The sequence below is a fragment of the Apium graveolens genome, chromosome 6 (assembly GCF_009905375.1).
Source record: "Apium graveolens cultivar Ventura chromosome 6, ASM990537v1, whole genome shotgun sequence".
Lineage (NCBI taxonomy): Eukaryota > Viridiplantae > Streptophyta > Magnoliopsida > Apiales > Apiaceae > Apium > Apium graveolens.
Window position 1 is genome coordinate 78,891,147 of NC_133652.1, and position 24,460 is coordinate 78,915,606.

The 24,460-nt window shown below is 34.6% G+C and overlaps 5 protein-coding genes and 1 non-coding gene across 7 annotated transcripts; 5 read left to right on the forward strand and 1 right to left on the reverse strand.

Annotated features, from left to right (window-relative positions):
* Positions 1 to 1,843: 1,843 nt before the first annotated feature.
* On the forward strand, positions 1,844 to 4,856 carry LOC141663755 (agamous-like MADS-box protein MADS4). The gene is made up of 8 exons (XM_074469566.1): positions 1,844 to 2,150; positions 2,662 to 2,743; positions 2,837 to 2,904; positions 3,637 to 3,736; positions 3,910 to 3,951; positions 4,025 to 4,066; positions 4,212 to 4,351; positions 4,537 to 4,856. The coding sequence occupies exons 1-8, from the start codon at positions 1,966 to 1,968 to the stop codon at positions 4,604 to 4,606; spliced, it is 729 nt and encodes a 242-aa protein (XP_074325667.1). The 5' UTR covers positions 1,844 to 1,965; the 3' UTR covers positions 4,607 to 4,856.
* A 2,530-nt stretch (positions 4,857 to 7,386) lies between these two features.
* Positions 7,387 to 12,737, forward strand: LOC141667305 (CBS domain-containing protein CBSCBSPB5-like). Of its 2 annotated transcripts, none has more exons than XM_074473732.1 (15): positions 7,387 to 7,623; positions 7,745 to 7,887; positions 8,739 to 8,907; positions 9,032 to 9,164; positions 9,253 to 9,423; positions 9,615 to 9,693; positions 9,809 to 9,922; positions 10,073 to 10,139; positions 10,337 to 10,442; positions 10,529 to 10,587; positions 11,274 to 11,380; positions 11,461 to 11,594; positions 12,005 to 12,090; positions 12,170 to 12,259; positions 12,432 to 12,737. In XM_074473732.1, exons 2-15 carry the CDS (start codon positions 7,784 to 7,786, stop codon positions 12,609 to 12,611), a joined length of 1,599 nt encoding a protein of 532 aa, XP_074329833.1. In that variant the 5' UTR covers positions 7,387 to 7,623; positions 7,745 to 7,783; the 3' UTR covers positions 12,612 to 12,737. The 2 variants fall into 2 exon arrangements, with proteins under 2 accessions (XP_074329833.1, XP_074329834.1); XM_074473733.1 differs by having other exon boundaries at positions 7,775 to 7,887.
* A 914-nt stretch (positions 12,738 to 13,651) lies between these two features.
* On the forward strand, positions 13,652 to 16,174 carry LOC141668441 (non-specific phospholipase C6-like). Its single transcript, XM_074475332.1, has 3 exons — positions 13,652 to 15,166; positions 15,439 to 15,615; positions 15,693 to 16,174. The coding sequence occupies exons 1-3, from the start codon at positions 14,050 to 14,052 to the stop codon at positions 15,995 to 15,997; spliced, it is 1,599 nt and encodes a 532-aa protein (XP_074331433.1). The 5' UTR covers positions 13,652 to 14,049; the 3' UTR covers positions 15,998 to 16,174.
* A 724-nt stretch (positions 16,175 to 16,898) lies between these two features.
* On the reverse strand, positions 16,899 to 16,979 carry TRNAS-UGA (transfer RNA serine (anticodon UGA)). The gene has a single exon. It is a non-coding gene; the product is annotated as a tRNA-Ser (tRNA).
* Positions 16,980 to 17,069: 90 nt separating this feature from the next.
* LOC141668993 (thylakoid lumenal 17.9 kDa protein, chloroplastic) lies at positions 17,070 to 18,959 on the forward strand. Its single transcript, XM_074476061.1, has 4 exons — positions 17,070 to 17,430; positions 17,827 to 17,944; positions 18,063 to 18,132; positions 18,552 to 18,959. The coding sequence occupies exons 1-4, from the start codon at positions 17,108 to 17,110 to the stop codon at positions 18,770 to 18,772; spliced, it is 732 nt and encodes a 243-aa protein (XP_074332162.1). The 5' UTR covers positions 17,070 to 17,107; the 3' UTR covers positions 18,773 to 18,959.
* Positions 18,960 to 21,541: 2,582 nt separating this feature from the next.
* On the forward strand, positions 21,542 to 24,184 carry LOC141663678 (protein NUCLEAR FUSION DEFECTIVE 4-like). Its single transcript, XM_074469469.1, has 3 exons — positions 21,542 to 22,123; positions 22,622 to 23,505; positions 23,580 to 24,184. The coding sequence occupies exons 1-3, from the start codon at positions 21,788 to 21,790 to the stop codon at positions 24,079 to 24,081; spliced, it is 1,722 nt and encodes a 573-aa protein (XP_074325570.1). The 5' UTR covers positions 21,542 to 21,787; the 3' UTR covers positions 24,082 to 24,184.
* Positions 24,185 to 24,460: the final 276 nt, after the last annotated feature.

Here is a 24,460-nt window from a genome sequence, read left to right on the forward strand (position 1 = left end):
AGCAATATATCACATATCAAATATATATTCATTAAAAATAAAAAAAAGATAGAGTGCTGCAAATAAACCAAGTTTACTTACATTTGTGATTCAGACCATTATCATCTTCTTTACTGATATCTCTCAAAATTCATGTTATTAAGACAAATCCAACAGTAATCCAAAAATCCAAATTTGTGGCAGATTGTCCCAAATTCCATTCCAACAGTGATATAAATGGTGATCCAAATTTGGATCACTTGGTTTAATATAAAATAATAGTTTTGTTATTTGTAATTTATGAGATTTTAAATTAATTTTTGATTATTTAATTATATAATTAATAACAGAATATAATTAATAGTTAACAACATTTATTTTTAAAATAAAACTTACAATAATGAGAAAATATAATTCTATTAAAATTTAAAAATTTAAAATAAAGAGGCACATGTTGCACTTAGAAATGCATTAATTGAGTATTTGTGAGAAAAATATACTAATTCGAAAAATTAGTGTGTATCAATGATATTTTGTATATTAATTATTGCAATAAATATGTTTTTCGTGAATTAAGTGCACAATTTTAATATTTTTATGTGTATTAATTTTTTTTGATTTAATTAATTTATGAAATGTTATATAAATTGTTAATAATGATTACATGATAAATTTAAGATAAAATTATTAAATATGATATTTATATATTATTATATGTAAAAATTAATTTGGATCAAATATTTAGATTACACTGTTGAAGTTGGTCAGAAATTTTAATCAGTGTTTGGATAAGTTGGTGATCCAAATTTGAATTTTTTGATGACAACTGTTAGAGATGACCTTAGGACAAACATTGCGTGTATTTAAGACTAATATCAGAGAACATACAATTTATTGGAGTTATTATTTATAATATTGACGTATGTTGTCTTGTTTTTTGCCGCTATGCATATATATACTTTGCTGTACACTAAAAAAGAAATATACAAAATGTATAATGTGAAAATTTGATGTACATATTATACATTTAACTCTCTTAATATAAATTAGCCCACCTTATAAATGGATGGAAACATGTTTTTATTTTAGTTTCCAAAATATATCAAAAGTATCCTGCTTCCTAATTAAGACCGAACATTTTACAAGTTAGTTTAATTGCTAATTAGTTTGAATTAAAATTGTTAATGAATTAGAACTGTATTATTCTGCTAGTATATTTTTATTTGATTTTTAAAATATTAATTTAAATATGTAATTGCTGACATATATTTTATAAACACTTAATACATGTAGTAATATTTTTAAATATAAAATAAAATTAAAAGAACAACTAAAATTTTTAAAAAAAATTATGAAAAAAATGGGGTATTTTCCCCGAGCAGTGTTAGATGCACAAAATTATATACAAAAATTTGTACAAAATGACACGATAATTAATATGAAATATTTTAATTGGGGTTATTGATATGAATATCCGAAACACATGTCATTTTGTAAAAAATATTTATTCAAGTTTGTGCGCCGAACATTTTCCATTGGGCCGTGAGTTAAAAGTTGGTCTTGTGGGAAAATCAGAAGTCAAGGCCCGAGGAGGAGGCTTGTTAAAATGTCAACACGTTTATAATGAAGCGCTTCATAAGTCGTAACATAGGCCAGAAAGTAGAAACAAACACCGTGAAGGAGGGCCCACAAAGCAAAGTCAGAAAGATCAAAGATGTATGATGGTTATGAGTAGAGGCTTTGAGCTATCAACACGTTAGCAGGGTTTGGGGACCTCAGCAAGCCCAAAATAGTTAAGCTTTTATTACCCTTTCTTACTTGTTTATATCTCCACTTTTTGCCATTTTAGTTACACTTTGCTGTCACCTTTCTTCTACATCTCTCTTTCTCTCTATACATTATCATGATAATCAATGCAGTCCATTTATATATATGCACATGTTGATAACATTTTAATCTGAGTGAACACAAGTAGAAATAGTAATAATGGGGAAGGGAAGAATGGAGTTGAAGAGAATAGAGAACAAGATCAACAGACAAGTAACATTTGCTAAGAGAAGGAATGGTCTGCTTAAGAAAGCCTATGAGCTTTCTGTTCTATGTGATGCTGAAGTTGCTCTTATCGTCTTCTCCACTCGCGGCAAGCTCTACGAGTTCTCTAGCACTTCAAGGTCTAATTAAACACTCTTGATTCCTATTTATCGTTGTCAGGGAATTATAAATCTTAATCAATAGTTACATGATAAACTTGCTTACAAAATTATTCGTATTTCTAGTGCATCTTATTGTATTTTAAATGGATCCTGTATTTATGCATTATAATTGGACTTCATCATGAATCTTATTTTATTTAAATGGCCTGTGCTGGAACTTGAAAGTGTGCGTGTGTTACTAATCGGTTCTTCGTTTTTTCTCAATTCACGCTGTATTGCGATAAGTATTGTCCTGTTATATCACAAATCAAAAGGCATCTATATTCGTGTGGATGATGAAATATCATCCTAGATAGATAAGAGAATTAGATAGGAAATAGGAGAATGGGAAATTCTCTTGATGAATATGTCTCGAACAAACTGTGCAGATTTTGTAATTCGCCATTCACAAGCATCATATAATAATTACATTCTTTTAGTCATTACTAATTACTTACAATAATTATTGATGTTTGTGGATTTTTTTTAGCATAATGAATACACTTGAAAGGTATCAGAAAATTAACAGTGCACCTCCAGATCTGAATGCAAGGAGCATACAAGAAGAACTTGTAAGTACTTTCATGCTTGTTTAGTGTACATAAACCAAATATGTTTAATGTTTTACTGAACTACTTGTTGTAATTTGCATGCAAAATGCATAGGAAAGGAGCAGCTATCAGGAGTACATGAAGCTTAAGCATCGCTATGATTCCTTGAAACAATTAGAAAGGCAAGTTTATGAATAGAACTACAGCTAATTCTTTGGAATGTCTAAAACATTTATCATGACGTTGTTACTTGTTCCATATTGAAGCCAGCAAAAATGTGTATTCGCTGATAGTTTCTTCCACAAATTTTAAACTCACAAACGTTCCTTGTAAAACATGATATAGATGCGTCCTACTTTCAACACCTTAACATTTAATACTAAGAGGAGGTTGATCACCTAATTGTTCCTGCATCTTTCATATCTTTTACTGGATCGAGCTTGAAATTTAAGGCTCGGTCGAACTCGAACTCGAGTTTGAGACCGAACTTTTTAATCGAATTCGAGCCGAGTCCGGCAGTGTTATAATAAAATGAAATATTCATGTTACTAAAATTGAAGATTTTATGAGAATTTGTTCAACTAAATATGAGAAAATTATACAATCTGCATTATTGAGTTACAGATTACTGGCATCAGTACTGATGTTTGAGTATGACAAACTACATAGTCTTTACGCAAGTAGTTATTTGTTCAACCGATCAAGTAAACTAGTAGGCTAATAGTCATTTTCTTGATCATATTAAGAATTGCATCACATTATCAGTTTGAAGAGGTCTGAATAAGTTCTTGATCATCATTCGACGTTTCGTGCTGTGGACAAATCAAAGGTTTAGGAGGGATCACCAGAAGTTCGACGTCTCTCTGTGGTTAATTGAAGTCTTTGTCTAAATTGTTTTGTTCTATTTCTGTCAGGAATCTAAACGGAGAGGATCTGAGCTCCCTAAACAGAAAGGACCTTGATTCACTGGAAACGCAGATTGATTTCTCCTTAAATCGGATTAGATCAAATAGGGTAAACCTGTTAGCTTACCTTACTTTTTAGTTTCTTTATTTGAACTTAACAACCCACTAGATTGCTTGCATAAACATGAGCTGCCTAAGTTTATTGCCCAAGTTTCCCCCCCCCCCCCCCTGTTACGGAAATATTAACCTATTATAGATGACAAGGTTTATGATTTCTAACAGACTCAACACATGGTTGATGAGCTTGATAAACTTCAAAAACAGGTAGAGTTCAATCCAAATTTCTGCAATAATATTTCCGTAACTTCAACTTACATCTATAGTTACACCGTGACAGGAATATCTGCTTCACGAGTCAAACATAAATCTCCAAGGAAGAGTATGCAAACTCATCTCACTGTACCTAGAAACTTATTCTATATATTATTTACAGTTGGCAGTAATAGGGGGTTTAAATAGAAGGTGTTATTTTGTTGAAATCTAAATCTAGCTCATAAGTGTATTTTTATGTATGTATTAAACAGTTAGAAGAAGGAAAGCAACCAGCACAAGGAATACAATGGGATCCAAGCACAAATGGAGTGGTTTACTTCCGTCAAGTACCTCCGCAAACTAGTGATGTCTTCTATCATCAATTAGTCTGTGAAACCACATCACAGATTGGGTAAGTGTCCTAACTTCCCGGTAATCGTGATAGTATTTATATATTTAAAGATATGTTTCAAAGCTTAATTTTTTATTTTTCCTACCAGGATGCCAAAAATTGTGAATTTAGTTATAAGATACAAAATTCTGTATAAAATGAGTTAGTTATCTAACTACTGAGACTACGCTCAATGAATTTTGTAGGTGCCAAACTGAGAAAATGTCGGTTGTGCCATCTGGTCCGGTTGTGAATAACCAGATGCAAATTTGGTGAAGCATGGAAGGATGACTCGCAGAATTGCTGATTAATCAGAACAGCGTACTTAACTCAAGGCCAACAAATATCAGTGTGTTTTGTCTGATTCTATAAGAATTACTTGAGTCCATTGAAAATCAAGACGTTTTGTGTTGTGTATCACTGCATATATGCAGGCTATTGTGTGTGATAGTCTTTGTTACTGCTTTATCATTAGTTTGGGTTTGGGTACTTTATCTTACTGATTCTAAAAGTTTACTTTACTATTTTCCTGTTAGCATTACTGAGACCTGAGTGTATCTAATCTGAGATCAGCTTTAAGCGAGTAATAAGCAACCATTAATTCACTTCTCCATTAGTATCATCTTGGCTCTGATAACCACTGATTAAGAAGTCTTCCTAGCAGCGGCCTTAAGTAGATCATATATCTTATTCTGTAACATGCAAGCAAACAGAGCGCTGACTTATACTATGAATCAGAGAACAGTTTGAAGGATATAAGCTACATTTACCGGAAAAAGCCAAGATCAACATAAAATAAGGATTTAGAACAACAGTTAGCAAAGAGAATTAAGCAAAGATTACAGTTCAAGGAAGCCATATTTACAAAAATTTCCCCGTATACATGTAACTGATCTGATCTAAAATAAATCCTTGGGATACCACCTGGTTCTTAGGCCATTTGGGATCACACATAGCAATTGCACCAAGCTCAAAATCAAGATCTTGCTTACAATCTACGAACTGTTTAAATTCTAAAGAAAAAAAAACAAAAAATTCAAGAACCAATATTAAAAAAACAAAACAGTAGAACCTGGCTGGGCAGCCTTAGTCATCATGATCATTGCCAGCATAGAGATGAACTTGGACAGCCATAATGAGAATAGTGAAGACAGAAAAGAAGAGGAGGGTGTGTATGAGCACAGACTTCCCATTTGTTGTAAAGCTCCCGAACTCTATGGTTTTTGTGTTCCCTGGTATCTGAACCAGAAGCCCGGGCGACAGTAATATGAACAGAATCAGCCCTATCAACACTGGCGCCCAGTCCAACATTTTTAGTTCAAAGATTAAATACGCACCTCAATTTCGGAACAAGCATATACAAATGTATAAAATCTCATGCATGTGTAATTTGATCAGTGATTGTGTAGGTGTTTTGCACACACCTATATAGAGGATGTATCAACTAGAATATGTAGAACTATGTACTTGCTGTCATTGCAGCTTTTGGTATTAAAAGACTGAGTAGTTAACTGTTTTTTGCCATTTAGTTATCTCAAGAACACTCCATTCTAAAGTTAAGAACTATTCTTGCTTCTCAATTTGTACTTGCTCTTCTCTCAAGAAATGCATAAAGTAGATGAAGGACTCCACATATCATGATCCCAAGTATCCAACATATGATTCTATATATGCACACCCGCACGTAAGAAAGCAACAGTTGAGGTCGAGGGTCTAGCTCAAATATGCGCGCGTAATCCATTCATTCAAGAAGCTTAAAGGCTTAATAAAGTAGTCTGATCTGAAATAAAACATTTTGAGGAGATTTTACTTCACAATATACTCCTGAATATATTTTTTATTATATTCTATAAATCATTATATATTATGAAATCTATACTGATATTTTGTAATACTAAACTTCTTATATGCCATAGTGTGTTGTTTCGACTATCTTGAACTCTAATTTGATATTGCGTTAATTATCAATTAGGTCACTTACTACGTCCAAATGTATCAAGTGAGTCACTGATTACAAAACGGACTCAAATGAGTCACTCATTTGAAAATTTGTATAAAAAATATCACTATATCGTTAGTCAAAATTCTTAAAAGTATTATATATTGGGTTTCACACATTTTTTATGAATGATATTACATCTAAATAAAAAATTCTGAGTTCTAGTATTTTAGATAATATTTTTAGATTTTTAAAAATTTATCTACTATTTATTTTTATTTAAATCAAATAAAACAATCAAAAAATTAAAAATAAATAGTTGATAAAATTTTAAAAATCTAACAATATTATCTAAAATAGTATAACCCGGAACCTTTCATTTGGATATAATATCAGTCATAAAAAATGTGCGGAACTCAATATATAATACTTTTAAGAATTTCGACTAATGATACAGTGATATTTTTTATACCAATTTTTAAATGGGTGACTCATTTGAGTAAGTTTTGTAATCAGTGACTCACTTGATACATTTGGACGTAGTAAGTGACCTAGTTGATAATTAACCCATTTGATATTTAAGCCAATTTTCACAAAAAATAGGAAATTTGATCTGAACTTTTGCAAATAAGGTGTTAAAAAAAAGCTAACATTTAAATATCAATCAGTAAAAATGTACACATTATTATAATTTACTACTACCTCCGTCCCACTGAATTGTTTACGTTACTTTTCGGCACATTTTTTAATGCTCGTTAAAACTTTTATTCAAAAATAAAATTTGAAAAAATATTATAAAACTATAATTTATAGAAGTCTCAAAATACGTGCCGAATAGTAACGTAAACATCCGAGCGGGACGGAGAGAATAATTTTTTGACAGCGGGGCTGTAGTATGTTCCAAGGGTTGGGCCTCTTGAGTCGGATCATCCCGAATATTTTTACAAATTTACAAATTAAAACCGATCTTCGGAAAAAAAGAGAGTAATAAAACCGGATAAGTAAACAGTGTGACTTTGTGAGAAGCAGGTAACCTGACTTTTTTGTAAAAATAAATTAAAGGCCCAAATGAAAAACAGACAATAAAAGTTTCTTTCAGACTTGCATTTTTCAAGGAATTACGCTTGGAGATATATTTGACCTGTACTGTTTCTATTGGCTGCTGTTTAACGATTCGTTAATTCAAAATCCAATCTATTAAATCTTTTCTATAACAAACAACTCATATCATCCTTTTCCCATTTTCATTTCCTACGTATAATTTTAACACCAATAACAATAACAATATCAATAATAATTAGGGTTTATTTTTGTTTGTTTCCCGGAAAATCAATCATCCTCCGGCAGCTTTCCGGTAACTAATTCTCCTTTCCAATCTGTTAATTCGATTTAATTATATAATTAAACTAGTTTAATTTCTTATTATAATCTATCAATTTTATATCTGATTGAATTGCTGTATATATATGTTTCAGAGGAAAAATAAGTAGTGAGATTATATATAGGTGAGGGATATGGCGGGAAGTCAAGGAGGTGCATCAAGGAGAAGTAGTATGTCTCATAAGAAAGCTTCTGAGTCAACTACTTCTCGAAAATCTCTCACCACTTCTCGTTCCATGTATGTAATTCACTTACTATTATTTCTTCTATTGTCTATTTCGTATTCCGTCTTCTCGAATTGGATTTATGATTGTTGCGTGCTTATTAGATATCAATATTTTGAGATTTGTATTGGCGTTGAATTTAGCTGATGGAAACTCGAGTGTTCATAGTGATTGGCTAGGGTGTGCAGTTAATTAGTTAATTTACTGATTGCTTGCCTTTTTCTGTCTTGATAAGGCGGAGTGTTATTTTATTAGGTTAAGGATTTTATGGATGTTTGCTTAGTCTCTCTGAATTTTATGTTCGGGCTTCTTTCGACTGAGTTATTAAGTCACGAAGAGGAACACAGTAGTCCTTCGTTTCATTTGAGGGAATGGAAATAATGTCTTTTAACATACTTAAGGATTAAGATAAAAATGTAGTTCAGGGAAGAGTGCAGCAAATGAAAGAGTGTGATTTTTATGTAACAAAGTTTTTTAAGGAAATGAGTAGGAAGAAGGATGATGCATAAATTCTTAAATTGGTGGGATTGAGTTCTAATTTGGATCGACATGAATGGAACGGGGATATAAATGAACTCCTTAAATCTTTAGCCACAAAGTAGGACAAACTACACTTCATTCCTACCGATTACTTTTCCTTTCAACTAAATGGAGCATAACTATCTCTGTGTTATCAACAAATTTGATTAATCTTGTATTGTTTAGTCTTTGAATGGAAACTTATCACGCACACAGAAAAGCACGCGAACTGACGCACACCGTACGACTTTATAAAGGAGTAGATACATTTTAGGCTAAGGTTAAACCAAAACCTCTTTATTTGGTTAAAAATTTCATTTATTCAAATTTCTTATTCTCGGAGTAGGGGACTAAGTGGAGAGCGTACTGTTAAGAGATTAAGGCTTTCAAAGGCACTGACAATACCTGAAACTACAAGTGTTCATGAAGCTTGTCGCCGGATGGCAGCTCGTAGAGTTGATGCTCTGCTTCTGACGGATTCAAATGCATTACTCTGTGGAATTCTGACAGACAAGGTAAAACCAATTTTTCTTTGTCAATTGGTTTGAAAATTGACATAATATAGGTTTGCTTAAAGCATGTAAAAGAACTCGTACTTGAGGTGTAAATATCTCTGAGCTGTTCATTCTTTGATTGTAGGATATTGCAACAAGAGTTATTGCTCGCGAGCTTAATCTTGAAGAAACACCTGTTTCAAAGGTTATGACAAGGAACCCAGTTTTTGTGATTTCAGACACTCTTGCCGTTGAAGCCTTACAGAAAATGGTCCAAGGTTGCAAATAATTCGAAAGTTGACATCATCATTTCAGAAGTACTGTTGTAATTCACACATGAAATTTCTACTTGGTGATTTACCACAGGAAAATTCAGACATTTGCCTGTTGTGGAGAAAGGAGAGGTTATTGCTATACTTGATATAGCCAAATGTTTATATGATGCTATTGCTCGTATGGAGCGAGCAGCTGAAAAAGGAAAGGCTATAGCGGCTGCTGTTGAAGGTGTTGAGAAACATTGGGGCGGTTCAACGTCTGGTTTGTACCTTGTGATCTGTCTTAGAAATTAATATATAAGTAGTCCACTAATTGGTTGGGGGACAATGTTTAAGATGTTGCATACATCTCAAACACGATCCATACTTTTTTCTATTAGCTTAGTTCTTCGATAGGCAGTTAGGCACTACTTTTATTTACCTAACTGTGTTGTTTCTTGTTTTTTTATGTAGGTCCAAATACATTTATTGAAACACTTCGAGAGCGAATATTTAAGCCTTCTCTGTCTACAATCTTATCTGAGAGTTCAAAGTAGGTAATATTTATATTTTTCTAATGGTTTTTCATATATGCCTGTTTGTAGATGTTCACTTTTAATTATGACATTGTGTAGCTTATTCTGTTCAATCAATTCTGAGCATTTCAGGGTTGTTACTGTGACGCCCGTGGATACTGTTTTAATGGCATCAAAGAAGATGCTTGAATGTCAGTCAAGCTGTGCAATCGTGACAGTTGATGGAAAACCACAAGGCATTCTGACGTTAGTTCTCTTTAATTTGTATCCACGTCTATTCTGTGCTTTCAGTTTATCAGTTATGAATTATGACCTATATAAGACTTATGTAGATATGTTGACTTCTATTATTTAGTAATGATTTGAGTGGGAGCTTTTGTATTCTGACCATGTCAGTTCAAAGGATATTTTGATGCGAGTGATAGCCCTAAATCTTCCTCCAGAGTCAACTTTGGTGGAGAAGGTATATTTTGTATACAACTTTTCTTTTTTCTGTACTTGCTTAGGCTTCTTTGTTTATTGCATTTTCTGAATCATACATCAGCGTTTATTTTACAGGAAAAAATATTTTCTATTGGTTTGCTGGTAATCTATGGTAAATTCATATTTTACTCTTTAACAAGAATTATATTGAAATTGTACTGTCCCTTTGATATGTAGGTCATGACCCCAAGTCCAGAATGTGCAACGGTTGATACACCAATTGTTGATGCTTTGCATACAATGCATGATGGAAAATTTTTACACCTTCCCGTATTAAATGGAGGTTGTTATTCTATCTTTACTCGGCTTGCTGAGAATTTTAACTACTTGTCAAGATGAAGGCTGATGTCTAACTATCATATAGTGCAGATGGAATTGTGGTTGATGTCATTGATGTACTTCATATCACTCATGCTGCTGTTACTACAGTAAGATAAATTTTCTTCCTGGTATCATCGACTGCTCAATGATGTTAGCAAAACAATTAAGAAGCAGACATAAATAACTAGTTTACTTTCAGAAATATATCCATATTTGCTGTCAGAACACAAATCACGTGTTTTAGTTTTTGTACTGAATGCTCCATGATTGGGATAATAGTACAACTTGCAGGATTTTTTGAGTGCTCTTGTGTCAGAACACAACCCAGCATGGGTGTTTGTACTAGATCGTTCAAGATAGTGCTAAATGTTCTATGATAGAATAGTCATTTGTTAGACTTCGGGATCCTGATTCTATTTAGCTTGGAGAAAGCTGTCCGGGTCATTTAATTTTTTTACAAATACAAGGCAGCATAAAAAAAACGAGCCTCTGGATTTTTAAAGTCGCAAAGATTTCATAATTTTATTCTACTTACTAAAAGCTTTAAAAGATATTTTTTTGCTAATTAAAGACCAATTCTTTTGTTGTACTAGTGGTTTTATTAAAAACTGATTTTAAATTTTATAATGTTATTAAGCTCAAGCATAGTTGAATTCTAAAGGACGGAGATTCTGCTATTTACAAACAGTTTGAAAAATATCACTATATCAGCATATATTTATGAAATCTTCTTTCTTGGCATTATGCATTTTCTCATATACATTAAATATCTTGATAATTATTCTTTGCTTAGATGGGAAGTACTGCTGAAGTCAATAATGAGGCTGCAAACAGTATGATGCAAAAATTTTGGGACTCTGCAATGGATACAAATACTATGGATGATGATGAAACACGAAGGTTGTAAGATTTTTTCTTATAGAATTGTCATGGTTTTGATCCGTTTATCTGATTTTCTTATGTAATGCTGCTGATTGCAGTGAGAATTCACTAAAATTGCTTTCTGAAGTTACCGAGACTGGGAAATCTCCTTCATATCCTTCCACAACAGTGCCTACAGCTTTTGCTTTCAAAATTCAAGATAGAAAAGGACGAATGCATAGGTTTACTTGTGGTATGCTTTTAAATTTTAGGAATGCATTGCTTAGCTTGCATTCATATAGTTATTTGCTTCTGGACACATGCAATTAGCTTTGACCATTATAGATTAAGTGATTCCTTTAGGACTTCTGGATAATCTGTGTTTTGGACCTACATGCATGGTTGTATAAGTTAACAGTATTTGACAAAATTAATAGCAAGATATTTATCTACAGAATACAGACCTTAATAGGTGTTGCCAATGGAACACCAAAGAAACATGAGGCTCATGAGGAATGATTAGTTAATTAACAATATGCACCCAATCTTTTTATACTGTTTTCTTCCCTTTTGCTTGAAACTGATGAGCAAAAATTTGATATATATCTACTATTTTGAATTAATCCAGCATTTTAATCTTAACTTTTCTGTTCTTGTCATCAGATACTCGAAATTTGACAGAATTGATAACTGCTATACTACAGAGAGTAGGGGATGACATAGACCGCAGCAACCTTCCTCAAATTTTGGTATATGTAAAATATAACAAGTTTCAGTTCATAATGATTTTATAATGCAAAAAAAGCCTAAAAAATCCCGTTTATTTAGTATGAAGATGAAGACCATGACCAAGTTGTACTTGCATCAGACGGTGATCTTGTTGCAGCTGTGGACCATGCGAAATCAGCAGGTTGGAAGGTATGTTCAGGACTTTGGTAAGGTGGAGGGATATTTGCATCCAGCCACCCAGTATAACAACGATAAAACCATTCTAGATTTTCAAACAGTCGTAGCAACTACTATACTATTTCATTTCCACTTTGCACTTTTACAGTAACAAAATGTGACTTCTGATAATTGCTCTTAACAGGGATTAAAGCTGCATCTCGATTATTCAGGCGCACCTCGTAGACGCAGAGGCTCTGGTTCTGGAAGTTTGGACTATGCTCAGCCAGATGCATGGGCTTCTGCATATAGTACTGTTGCAGCTGGGGCTGCATTAGTTGCTGGATTAGGTGTACTTGCATTTTTACGAAGAGCAGGCAATTGATTATTGGAGAATAATTTCAAAGAGCGGGCAATTGATTATTGGAGAATAATTTCAAAGAGCAGGCAATTGATGACCATAGAATATTTTCAGCTTTTAGCCCTGTTCACTTTAATCTGGTTAGACAAAGATTTTTTTTTTGTTTTTTTTTTCACGGGGCATCTTCTTACCCCTTCAATTCATATTGGGGATATGGTTCCCATGAACAGCATATATTGTTTGTATACATTATGCCCAACTTGTTACCAAATCACATGCAGCAACTACAGTTATACAGAGTACTTGTAGTTTTGTAAAACAGAAACCTATATTATTAATCCAAATTGAAATGTGTTTTTCAGTTGTGATTAAAATGCCAAATTAGCGAGTAAACCATGTAGTAAGTCTTTCCACAATCACGGGTGGATAGAAAATCTCCACAGCCAGCATCCTCAACGAAATATTGAACATTCACAATCTTCCCTCGATGAAACATTAAGACCCCCCAATGTAACGTTATTTTTAATTATTATTTTTGGCTCTCCTTAATCTTTTTTAATAGTGTTACAATCCATTATACTATGAGAAATAGCGCATTATTCACGGTTGTTGTGGACCATGACTTATAGAAAGGCAGTCTTTCTCAAAGAATAAATTTGGGTAATAACGGGCCTACACTGGAACTTGATCACGGGAGGGACGGGAGATAAGACAAACGCATGTTTTTAAATAGATTTGTTTCCACTGGTTCTCAATAGCTTGCAACTTAACAAGGCTTCTATATTTTCTTCTTATATTTTAAAACTTCTGGTGATGTAATTAGCAAGTAAAATAAATCCACCATGCACTTACAGACTTACGGTCCTCGATAAAACACAACTCACTTGATTTAGGAAACTTGTGTGGGGAAATAGAACTATTGTACTTGGTGTACCTGTCAATTTTTATTGCTTGTTTTTTGTTACATTATGAGTTCGAATACTTCATGCTGCTGCTATGTGTGCGACTTTAGTCCTAAAAGCAATTCCGGCCTTTTGATGCGGATTGAACTTGTAAATTCCTTTGTCATGTCACAGAAACCAAAATCTGGATTAAAATATAGTCATGTACTAGTTCACAAGACAAATCTTTCAAAAACTAATTTCAAACATTACAATTTGTCATATTCCGTTTACTGATCTGTACCACACCTCCATTGCACACTGAACCTAATAAAACCAGAAGTTTCCCCACAGATACATGTAACCTTTACTATAAATCAAAATTTATACATATAATAACATAGAGTTTCATGTGGTGTGTGTGAATACACAGTTTCTGATTCCATTGGAGCTCTCTACTCCACTAAATAGATAAAGAATTTGACACAACTTGATAGGTTTTCATCTCTTCGGCTCTCAGAACTCTATGCTTATATAGAGAAGATTAAAGAGCTTGTAGTGGCTAAGCAGAGTAATAATCTATGTTTGTACATTCATCAATGGGGAGTTCAGGAAACAAAGCACCTTCTTTTTCCTTTAATATCTTGCTTTTTCTTGGTCTTTTGACTGTTTTTCAACCCACAATTCTTGTAAGTTCTACTCAGCAACCCATCAAAACTATTGTTGTGTTGGTTTTGGAGAACAGATCTTTTGACCACATGATTGGATGGATGAAGAACTCCATCAACCCAAAAATCAATGGTGTCACAGGACATGAATGCAACTCAGTTTCAACCAATTCCACCATCCAAGTTAAAGAATCAATCTGTTATACCAATGATGCTGAGTACGTGGATCCGGATCCAGGTCACTCCTTTGAAGATGTGGAGCAACAAGTATTTGGATCAGGCTCTATTCCTTCAATGTCTGGTTTTGTACAACAAGCACTGTCCTTGTCACTGAACCTCTCACAAACAGTTATGAAAGGATTCAAGCCTGAAAATGTGCCTATTTACGCAGCATTAGTACGCGAGTTTGCAGTATTTGACAGATGGTTCTCCTCAATACCTGGCCCAACTCAACCAAATAGACTCTTTGTGTACTCTGCAACTTCTCATGGATCCACAAGTCATGTGAAGACGCAGTTGGCCTCAGGGTATCCGCAGCACACTATATTTGATTCATTACATAAAAGCGGGGTGGATTTTGGTATTTACTATCAAAACATACCCACAACATTGTTCTACAAAAATTTAAGAAAATTAAAGTATATATCCAAGTTCCATCAGTTCGATTTGAAGTTCAAGAAAGATGCAAGGAATGGAAAGCTTCCAAATGTAACTGTAATAGAACCAAGGTACTTTGATATAGTGGGACTCCCAGCCAATGATGATCATCCATCTCATGATGTTGCTAATGGGCAGATATTGGTGAAGGAGGTTTATGAGTCACTGAGATCAAGTCCTCAGTGGAATGAGACATTGTTGATCATTACTTATGATGAACATGGGGGATTCTATGATCATGTCCAAACTCCTTACCTTAATGTTCCTAGTCCAGATGGAAATACTGGACCTCCGCCTTCTAACTTTAAGTTTGATCGCCTCGGGGTTCGTGTTCCAACAATCATGGTGTCTTCTTGGATCAAAAAAGGAACCGGTAAAATCCTCTTCTTTGTTCAAGTAATAGTAGTACTAGTACCTTATTCAGAAATATTGTGATCATGTTCTCTCTGCTTGCCACTAGTTGAACACCTATTTAGAATTCTATGCGATTCTGTGTTTTAGTGTATAGTCTGATTTTTTTGAATTCAAATGGTGGTTAATATGCATTGTCAATGAAGTTTTTTAGACTGAGTTAAGATGTCGATGATGCTTGTAACTTTTTGAACTCATATTTATATGTTGCTCTTGTTTTTGTTATCTGTGTAGTGATAAGCAGGCCAAAAGGGCCAACACCAAACTCTGAATTTGAGCACTCTTCAATTCCAGCTACCATTAAGAAAATCTTCAACCTCTCATCAAACTTTTTGACACGTAGAGATGCTTGGGCCGGTACATTTGACGACATTGTAAATGAACTATCTGTTCCAAGAACTGATTGTCCAAGTAAGCATCCATGAAACTCCTCGAACACTGAAAGCACGATAAAAGAAAAAAATTATATTAAATTTTGTTTACTGCAGCTGTACTTCCAGATGTGGTTCCTTTAAGAAGCTCAGAAGCGGATGAAGAAAGACAGGTGTCGGAATTTCAGAGCGAAGTAGTCCAGTTGGCTGCTGTGCTTAACGGTGACCATATCTTGAGTAGTTTTGATGGTGAAATGAGCAAGAAAATGAGTGTTAAAAAAGCAAATGATTATGTGAGCAATGCAGTATCACGGTTCATAACAGCAAGCAAAGAAGCTATCCAAATGGGCGCCGATGAATCTGCAATTGTAGACATGAGGGCTTCGCTCACTACAAGATCCTCAAATAATAACCACCGATGAATAAGAAGAAAATGTTGTAACAGTAAATGTTAGTTACTAGGTTGCAGTTATGAGCTCCATAACAAAGCAGCCATTTATAATCTGAGAATCAGATGAAATCATAATTTTTATTACGCAATGTTCAACAGTTTTCTAGTTTCTATGTTCTAATCAGAAGCACCATGATCATTTTCTATCTCCTAATGAGCATAGTTGGAATATATATCTGGATTTTAATTAGGTGATATCATATATCTATCCTGAAACACTATAAATAAGACCTAAGAAGCAGGGACACTTCGGTTGCATGTCGAGTCCCCGTGTCGGACACTCGGACACACGTATCCTCGTATTGGACATACGGATTCTTCCATAATACTAATCTGAAATTTTATCTTTAAAAATTATAGTCAAAATCTATTTTAGCAAACTAGGTTCAAAAAATTAAGTATCCATGTATATTAGTTACTACAAAAATATTGATTATCATGTTCATTTTTTGCATAAACTAAAATATTTTACTTATATTTTACTGTTTTAGATTAATAATTGATGCATTTGATTCATTTTTCATACATTTTTTAAGTTTGGTTAGTATATTTTATTATGTTAACAAGAAATACATAAGAATTTTTTGTTTATATTTCCCGTGTCCCCTCGCACCCGTATCCCCATATTATTATATTTGTCGAATTCCCATATCCCCGCACTACGCACTCGCACTCTCGTATCCATATCCTTGCTTCCTAGAATAAGATGGTTCAAACCAAAACATTTTCTAAAAGATCATCATTAGAATCAGGTTCTTCCAAAAAAGGGAAGGAGAAAAATGAAGGATGGTTCAAACCAAAACATTTTCTAAAAGATCATCATTAAAAATAGGTTCTTCCAAAAAAAGGGAAGGGGAAAATTGAAAAAGAATCGTCGACAGCAGGGATCGAACCTGCGCGGGCGAACCCAACAGATTTCAAGTCTGTCTCCTTAACCACTCGGACATATCGACTTTATGCTTAATAAATTAAAATGTTTTGATTAAATATAATATAAAATCTAGATCCCAGATGTTTTCTTCAACAGCCAACCAAATGTTACATGATGGATGCTCATGAGAAAGAACCTAGATAAGGAACCATGAGTTTGAGTTTAAGTGCTCAACTTCTATCCCCATTTCCCAAAACCTCAAAATTCAACTCCTCAACATCATCAGTTATTACAACCACTTCAACTGATCACCACCCTGTTGTGAATAATTTCTTACCAACTTCATTATCTCCTTGTCCAAAAAAAACATTTCTTTGGACCTCTAAAATAATATCCATAGCTTTAGCTATCACCACTTTCACTTCACCATTACCATCTTTAGCTATCCCTTCTTTTGGTGCTCCCCCGCCTTCAGCTCCCCCTACTACTCCTTTCTCTCAGGCCAAGAACTTGCCAACCGGGCTTGATAATGGGTATTTTCTTTAAGCTTAATGTCTCTTTGAAAAAATTTGAACTATCATATTTGCATCAATATTGTTGCCCGTTACTTTATTTTTCGATACTACCATGTCTTTACTGTTTAAAATTTGATGTCGCTCACATTCATACATTGTTATTGCTTAACATGTTTAAAATCACTAGGTTTTTGTGCTATTATTTTTTTTACCGTAATCGTACTATCAAAGCCCGAGTTTTTTTACGGAAATGTATCCTCCTACGTTAAGATAATAAGTAATGTCTGCCTACATTTTACCTTCTTTGCACTATGAGCGGGGTGTGCTACTGATCCATGAGTAGTTTAGGTCTGATGTGGTATGTGTTCTTTACTTCTTTGTGTATTAAGCTCTTCTCACTTTATTTACTTGCAGAACAATTAGAGCTTGCCCGTCGACCAACCCTAGTTGTATATCCACTAATCCTAAATCTTCATCTTCTGCATTTCCGTGGTTGATATCCCAGAAAGCTTCAGAAGATAATCCTGCTCAGGTGAACTGTAATTGCTCAATTTATTTAGCAAGTTTAAATTTCAGGTGAATTGTAATTGCTCAATTTGGTTAGACAATTTGATTGTGTATGGACAATTGAAATTATTTTTTTCTTGCAGCAATTGTTTGAAGCAATTCTTGAAACTCAGAAAAATGTGAAGATTGAAACAGTTGAACACACTCCAACTGGTATTAATACAATACACTTCAATGGCTTGCTGCCGATTTCTGTATATTTATGTTCCCGTAGCTTAGTTTACCGGCTTTTTCACTTTCGATGACTTTTTACATCTTTTCACATATTATCAAATCTATAAATTTCATTTGTCAGAAAAAAAATATAAATTTCAAGAATTCCCAAAATATTACCCTCTTACCAGTTGTCGAGATTTTCTTTCTCAAGTAAAGGCCTTGAGGAAAACCACATCTTTATTTCTAGGTGTAGGGTAAGAATTGCCGTCTTTGTACATCTCACCCTTCCCACATATATTGAATGATACCTTCTATAATATGTTTTGCACCCCCACCCCAACTTAGCTATACACGGAGTTAAAAACCTGATAGTCTTTCAGAACCAAATATAAGTATAGACTTGTAAACAAATGCAGGTGACTATTTGCAAGCAGAGGTTGATGGAAATTTTGGTCGTGATGTTCTTGAGTTTTTGGTAAAAGAAGACGTTGTTGCTTATCGAGCTATGGCCACCAAGGTGACATATGTATACCCTCTCACTACTGCCTTGGGAGATTCAAAGGGACAGGAAGAGAGATTGAAAAAGATTGTTGATCAACTAGGGTGGTATGCTCCAACTCTGGAGTCCATGGAATAGTGTGACTTGATATGTATGCACACAGAGAGCACATTGTCAACGGCAATTTTGCTAGATTATTATAAAATATGCTTCTCTACATGTATATTTTGCACATATGATTGTTCAGTTACTTTTGGCATTGGTGTTAACATTCCGAGGAAAGAGTAATATTGAAGAACAAGCGCTCCTTTGCGTTTTACTTCCCTGTTTCTACAGTCTACTTCTATTTTCATATGTTTATTCTTACTTTGGTTCTAGGTTCCTGTGTTACCAATGTTAGCAAAGTATTCATAATGATATTTAGATTTTGGAAATTGGTGAAGTCTTTTGTTTCCTTGGACACTAGGATATAATTACAGCCATTATATGATTAGCATCCACAGGGCTGTGTTGCCAGTTACATATTTAATTTTAATGTATGATTCAGTTTTTTACCTCCTAAATTGAACTATTGTTAGGTTTGTTAGATATTCCTTAAACATAGTCACTGACATTCTTCTGCATTCTTATCCACCTTGTAAAGCTGTATTCATCTTTAAAACCTATTAGCCAAACAGCTTAATTACTTTCCTTGGGGCTGCATTGAACTTGAAAGACTAGGCCTGAACTCCAGAGCAAACAAGCTATAAGTGATTGTTAATCCTTTTTTGCTTAAATTTTAATCTTCACCTGATAGTATATTCATTAGATGGTTGATGAGTAGTGAACTATCTGTTTGGCCATACCATTAAACCACCAGGGGTTGTAGTTCCAGAAGGCTTGTGGCAGACACAGAGACTTATGGTTGTGGAACTAAAATATGATCCATGCGAATGATTAGGCCTGGTGTGCAATTTTTTTTGTGCAAGGTAAAAAATATGGGATGAAAAACAATGGACTGTTGAGAGGTAGAGGCGGCCAAATGAGCAGGTTGAGCGTGCCGGGCCGAATTTTTGACGGGCCGGTTTGGTCACCACTGAACTCGTGAACGGTCCATGAAAATCAACGGTCCGTGCCGAACCGTACCGATCAGAGAAAACATTAACTCGTAAACAACCTGCGGTTCAGGCGAACCAAACGGTTCAGGAGGCGAGTTAGGCCGTTTTGTTTTGTTTTTTAACACATGTATTTGTATGCAATTATGCTAGGCGGTTCAATTCGCGAATCATGACAAGTATGGCGGGCCGGTTTGGCGGGTCCGAGTTGATTATTACTAATATATTAGTGCCTTTTTTTTAATAAGCTGTTGTAATTGTAACCTGTAAGTTGTAAACTGTAAATTGATTAATTTAATTTGTCAAAAAGCAAAATTAAAGTGCAACTAGAACAGTAAGTGTGCAACTGGAACAGCAGAAGCAGAAGGTGTTTCATGCTTGGGTGAGAAACTGAGAATCAAAATCTTGTTTTTGCAGAGAGCGGTGAAGACTGGAGTGGAGACTGACGTTGGCGCGTGGATATCAGTCGCGGGCCGAACGGTTCACGAGCGGGCCGGGCCGAGCCGAGCGGTTCAGGTTTTTGTTAGGCGGGCCGGTTCCGGTTTAACAAATTCCAGTTCGTATTCACAAGCGGCTTGTGCTGAATTCTGAACCAGCACGTGACGAGCCGAGTTACACAAATTTTGGGCGAGTCCGATCGTACCGCGCCAAACCGTTCGTTTGACCACCTCCATTGAGAGGTATCAGCATAGATACAGAAGCAAAACTGTATCCTGATTTTCTTGGAAAAAGTAAAATACCTGAAATCTAGTAATTAAAAACTGGAGCTTTGTGTCAGTTTGTATCATGTAGATGATACTCTTCTATTTATCTCATCAGAAGTACTTGCTTCATGGAGCCTTGTTTCTCGCCGGCTGCCACATTCGTGTCGGACAACAGCCACGGAAAAAAGAGAAAATTTTAAAATTTATCTTTTTTTTTTTAAAATTCATTTAAAAATAAATTATTGTGGAATAACTAGGCAGGTTTGGTCTTTTTGCAGTTTTAACAAAATTCAAGTGTACTCTAAAATTGTAGTATTACAAGTGGAACTGGCCTTTTTACATGTTAATGCAGAAATTACTGCATTATAGAACTAACTGTAACAATTGGCATTGTAGTTACTGTACATGAAACTTTACAATTTGCAGTAGCAGTAGCTATCAATACAAAAATAGAAAGCAAAATCCTTCTGATTTTCATTCCCGAAGCTAACAAGTTCATTGTTTCGTCCTCCTCTTGTTAGTTGGTAAGATACACGGAGAGTACGAACATTTGTCTACTTCAACTTCATTATATCCAAATTAAATGCCTGATTAGATTATTCTAATGAAACTAATTATCGTAATCAAGTAAACATCATGCAAATACATTATACTTCCAATGATGTCTGCACGTTTCTGAAAGTATAAATTATTACCAAGTTGAATGAAACGAGACACGCAACAACAAAATTTGGTACATGCACCAAACAATATTTGCTTTGACCAGTAGGTCAGTCCAGCAATTCAACCACTACATGTAAACTAAGGAAACCTAATCCAGTGAAGTTTCATGTGCTCTCATATTACATTTCGGTGATTATTTGCACGCTATATACATAATTCAAACCAGATATATCCATGATTATCGAGTATGTTCCAGTTCCGCACGATTATCGAGTATGTTTCACTTTAGAATGGAATTGTGACTTGTGATGATCAAATAGAGTCAGACTGTTACTTGACACAAATCTTCAAAAGTTCTGAAATGCGCTAAAAAATTAAAAAAAATAATAATTAATGATTGACAAAAAGAGAGGGAAAATATAGTTAGAAGTAGCGCAGGTACTAAAAGGCTGATAGTTAACGGTCTGTACGACTGTACATGAGAGTTATGACAGCCAACGTGTAAACTATTCATTGTGATCCTGTATCAATATTTTCTTGATATTGTATATAAGACCACGAGTCAACTTGCGTGTAAACTAGAAATTTCACATGTATAAATAACTAGGAGCTAACTGGATCAAACACTAGGTGATTTGGTTACAATTTTAGTACTAAATCACCTGCAATCTTGATCAAAGATACGAACAAGGATGGTGGAGTCAGGAGATAAACTTGGGGAGTTTCTGAATAACAGATGGCTGGTTTTTGTTGCTTCAATGTGGGTTCAATCATGTTCTGGAATTGGCTACTTATTCGGAAGCTTATCACCCGTTATAAAGAAGACGATGGGGTATAATCAGCGACAAATTGCTATATTGGGAATAGCTAAAGATTTAGGGGATGCTATTGGATATGTTGCGGGTACTTTGTCTGAGATATTGCCCATTTGGGCAGTTCTTGCTATTGGTGTGGTTCAGAACTTTGTTGGCTACGGTCTAGTTTGGCTTATTGTCAGTCAGATATTGCCTACTGCTCCTTTGTGGGTTGTAAGTTTGCTCTCTAATCTCTTTTATTTTCATTTACATGGTTATATATCAAATGCGGAGTACTTTCGTCTTATTTCTCTGATTGAAGATCACCGGATTCTTGCAACTCAGATGACGTAAACTGATGAATAGAGAACACAAATTTGAAGAAGGTAGCATAGGAATAAATTTAGGGTCTTATCTTCGTAAAAACAGAAACAAGGTAGCTAAGAGTTACGAGCCTGAATAGAAATTCTTTTACTCACTTGATTGGTTTTGTATAAGCATAGAACATAGATAGAACAAAGTAGGCGGTTATCTCATTTTAGTAGAATTTAGGAAACAAGAACTAACTTTAGTTTGAAGTACAGTATGAAAACAAACTTGTGATCTTTACGCACTTACCTTAACTAGCATTACGTACTGCATTTATGGGGGATATTAAAAAGGATTCACAAGAAGCAAATATAGCTTGATATATGCAACAACTGTGTCTTTTAAAAACAAATTTTGTTGCAGCTATGCATTTTGATATTTGTGGGAACAAATGGCGAAACTTACTTCAATACTGGATCACTAGTTACCTGTATCCAGAACTTTCCTGAACATCGTGGTCCTATAGTAGGCATATTGAAAGGATTTGCAGGGTTAAGTGGAGCAATTATGACCCAGGTTTATATCATGATTAACCTACCAAATGAGGCAGCACTGATTTTCGTGGTTGCAGTCGGGCCATCAATGGTGATCACTGCTCTGATGTTCATTCTAAAACCTGTGGGAGGTCAACGTCAAGCCAGGCCGTCAGATAATTCCAGCTTCTTATTTGTTTATAGTATTTGCCTTGTCCTAGCTGCTTATCTATTGGGAGTTTTATTGCTTCAGGATTTAGTAAATTTGAATCAAAGGTTGATCACAATAATGTCAATTGGACTGATCTTTATCGTATTACTTCCTGTCGTGATTCCTATTCTTTTGGTTTTTACCTCAAAACCAATATCTTCAGCAGAGGAGAGCCTTCTTCACCCCCCCGATCTACAACCATCTATTAGATCAGAACAAAGTGAAACAAAAGACATAAATGCTTCAGAAACAGATTCACTTCTAGAAGTGGAAAGACAAAGAAGAATTATTCATTCTGAAGGAACTGTAAGTGTTCATCAGAAGAAGGCTCCAAGCATAGGGGAAGACTTCACATTGACGCAAGCATTTAAAACTGCAGACTTTTGGCTTATTTTTCTTTCCTTGGTACTGGCTTCAGGGTCTGGTATGACAGTTATCGATAACTTAGGTCAGATGTCCCAGTCTTTAGGATACGAAAATACCCATGTATTTGTTTCGATGATTAGCATTTGGAACTTTCTTGGACGTGTTGCTGGAGGTTACTTCTCTGAAATTGTCGTAAGGTAATTGATGTTAGAAACACTCCATTTCTCAAGCATGTTTTTCATACTTCCCTCACCTTGTATTTTTTCCACAGAAAATATGCCTACCCAAGACCAGTAGCAATGGCTGTGGTGCAAGTCCTAATGGCAATTGCTCTCTGCTTCTACACCATGGGTCTTCCGGGAGCAATTTATGTTGTGTCTGTGCTGATGGGACTAGGATATGGTGCACACTGGGCAATTGTGCCTGCTGCAGCTTCAGAACTGTTTGGTTTAAAAAGTTTCGGAGCCTTGTACAATTTTCTAACATTGTCGAGCCCAGCAGGTTCTTTATTTTTGTCCGGTGTGATTGCTGCTGGAATATATGACTCTGAAGCTAAAAAACAAGCTTCTATTGTTCCGTCACAAAATCTAGAACATATGCTCGGAATGCGGCTAGGTGATGAAGAGTCACTTAATTGTTATGGCACCATATGCTACTCTATTACATGTGGTATACTCACTGTGCTTTGCCTGGTTGCATCTGTGTTAAGTTTGACAGTAGTGTATCGTACTAAAAAAGTTTATGCTAAACTTTATGGAAACTCTAGACGGTAGAATACAGAACATTATTACTTATTAGAAAACCTTCACTGTTTGATATCAAATTTCAGTTTTTGGGATTCATTATGTTACATACAACTGCTCATTTCTGTTATGACCGATTAAGGGGGTGATTTCTTTTTATTATTTTAAGAGTAGTACTAGCTGTACATAATTTTGTAAAAAAAATTGTACAGAATGACATGATAATTGATGTGGAGTATTTAAATTGGTATTGTTGATGTAAATACCAATTAAAATTCATCACATGTTATTATGTACAAATATTTGTATATAATTTTATACATCAAGCATTTCCCTTATTTTAAACATATTTATGTGAAAGGTACTACTTTCTTGAGCTCTTTGTACGAGTTCAAGCTATATTAGATCG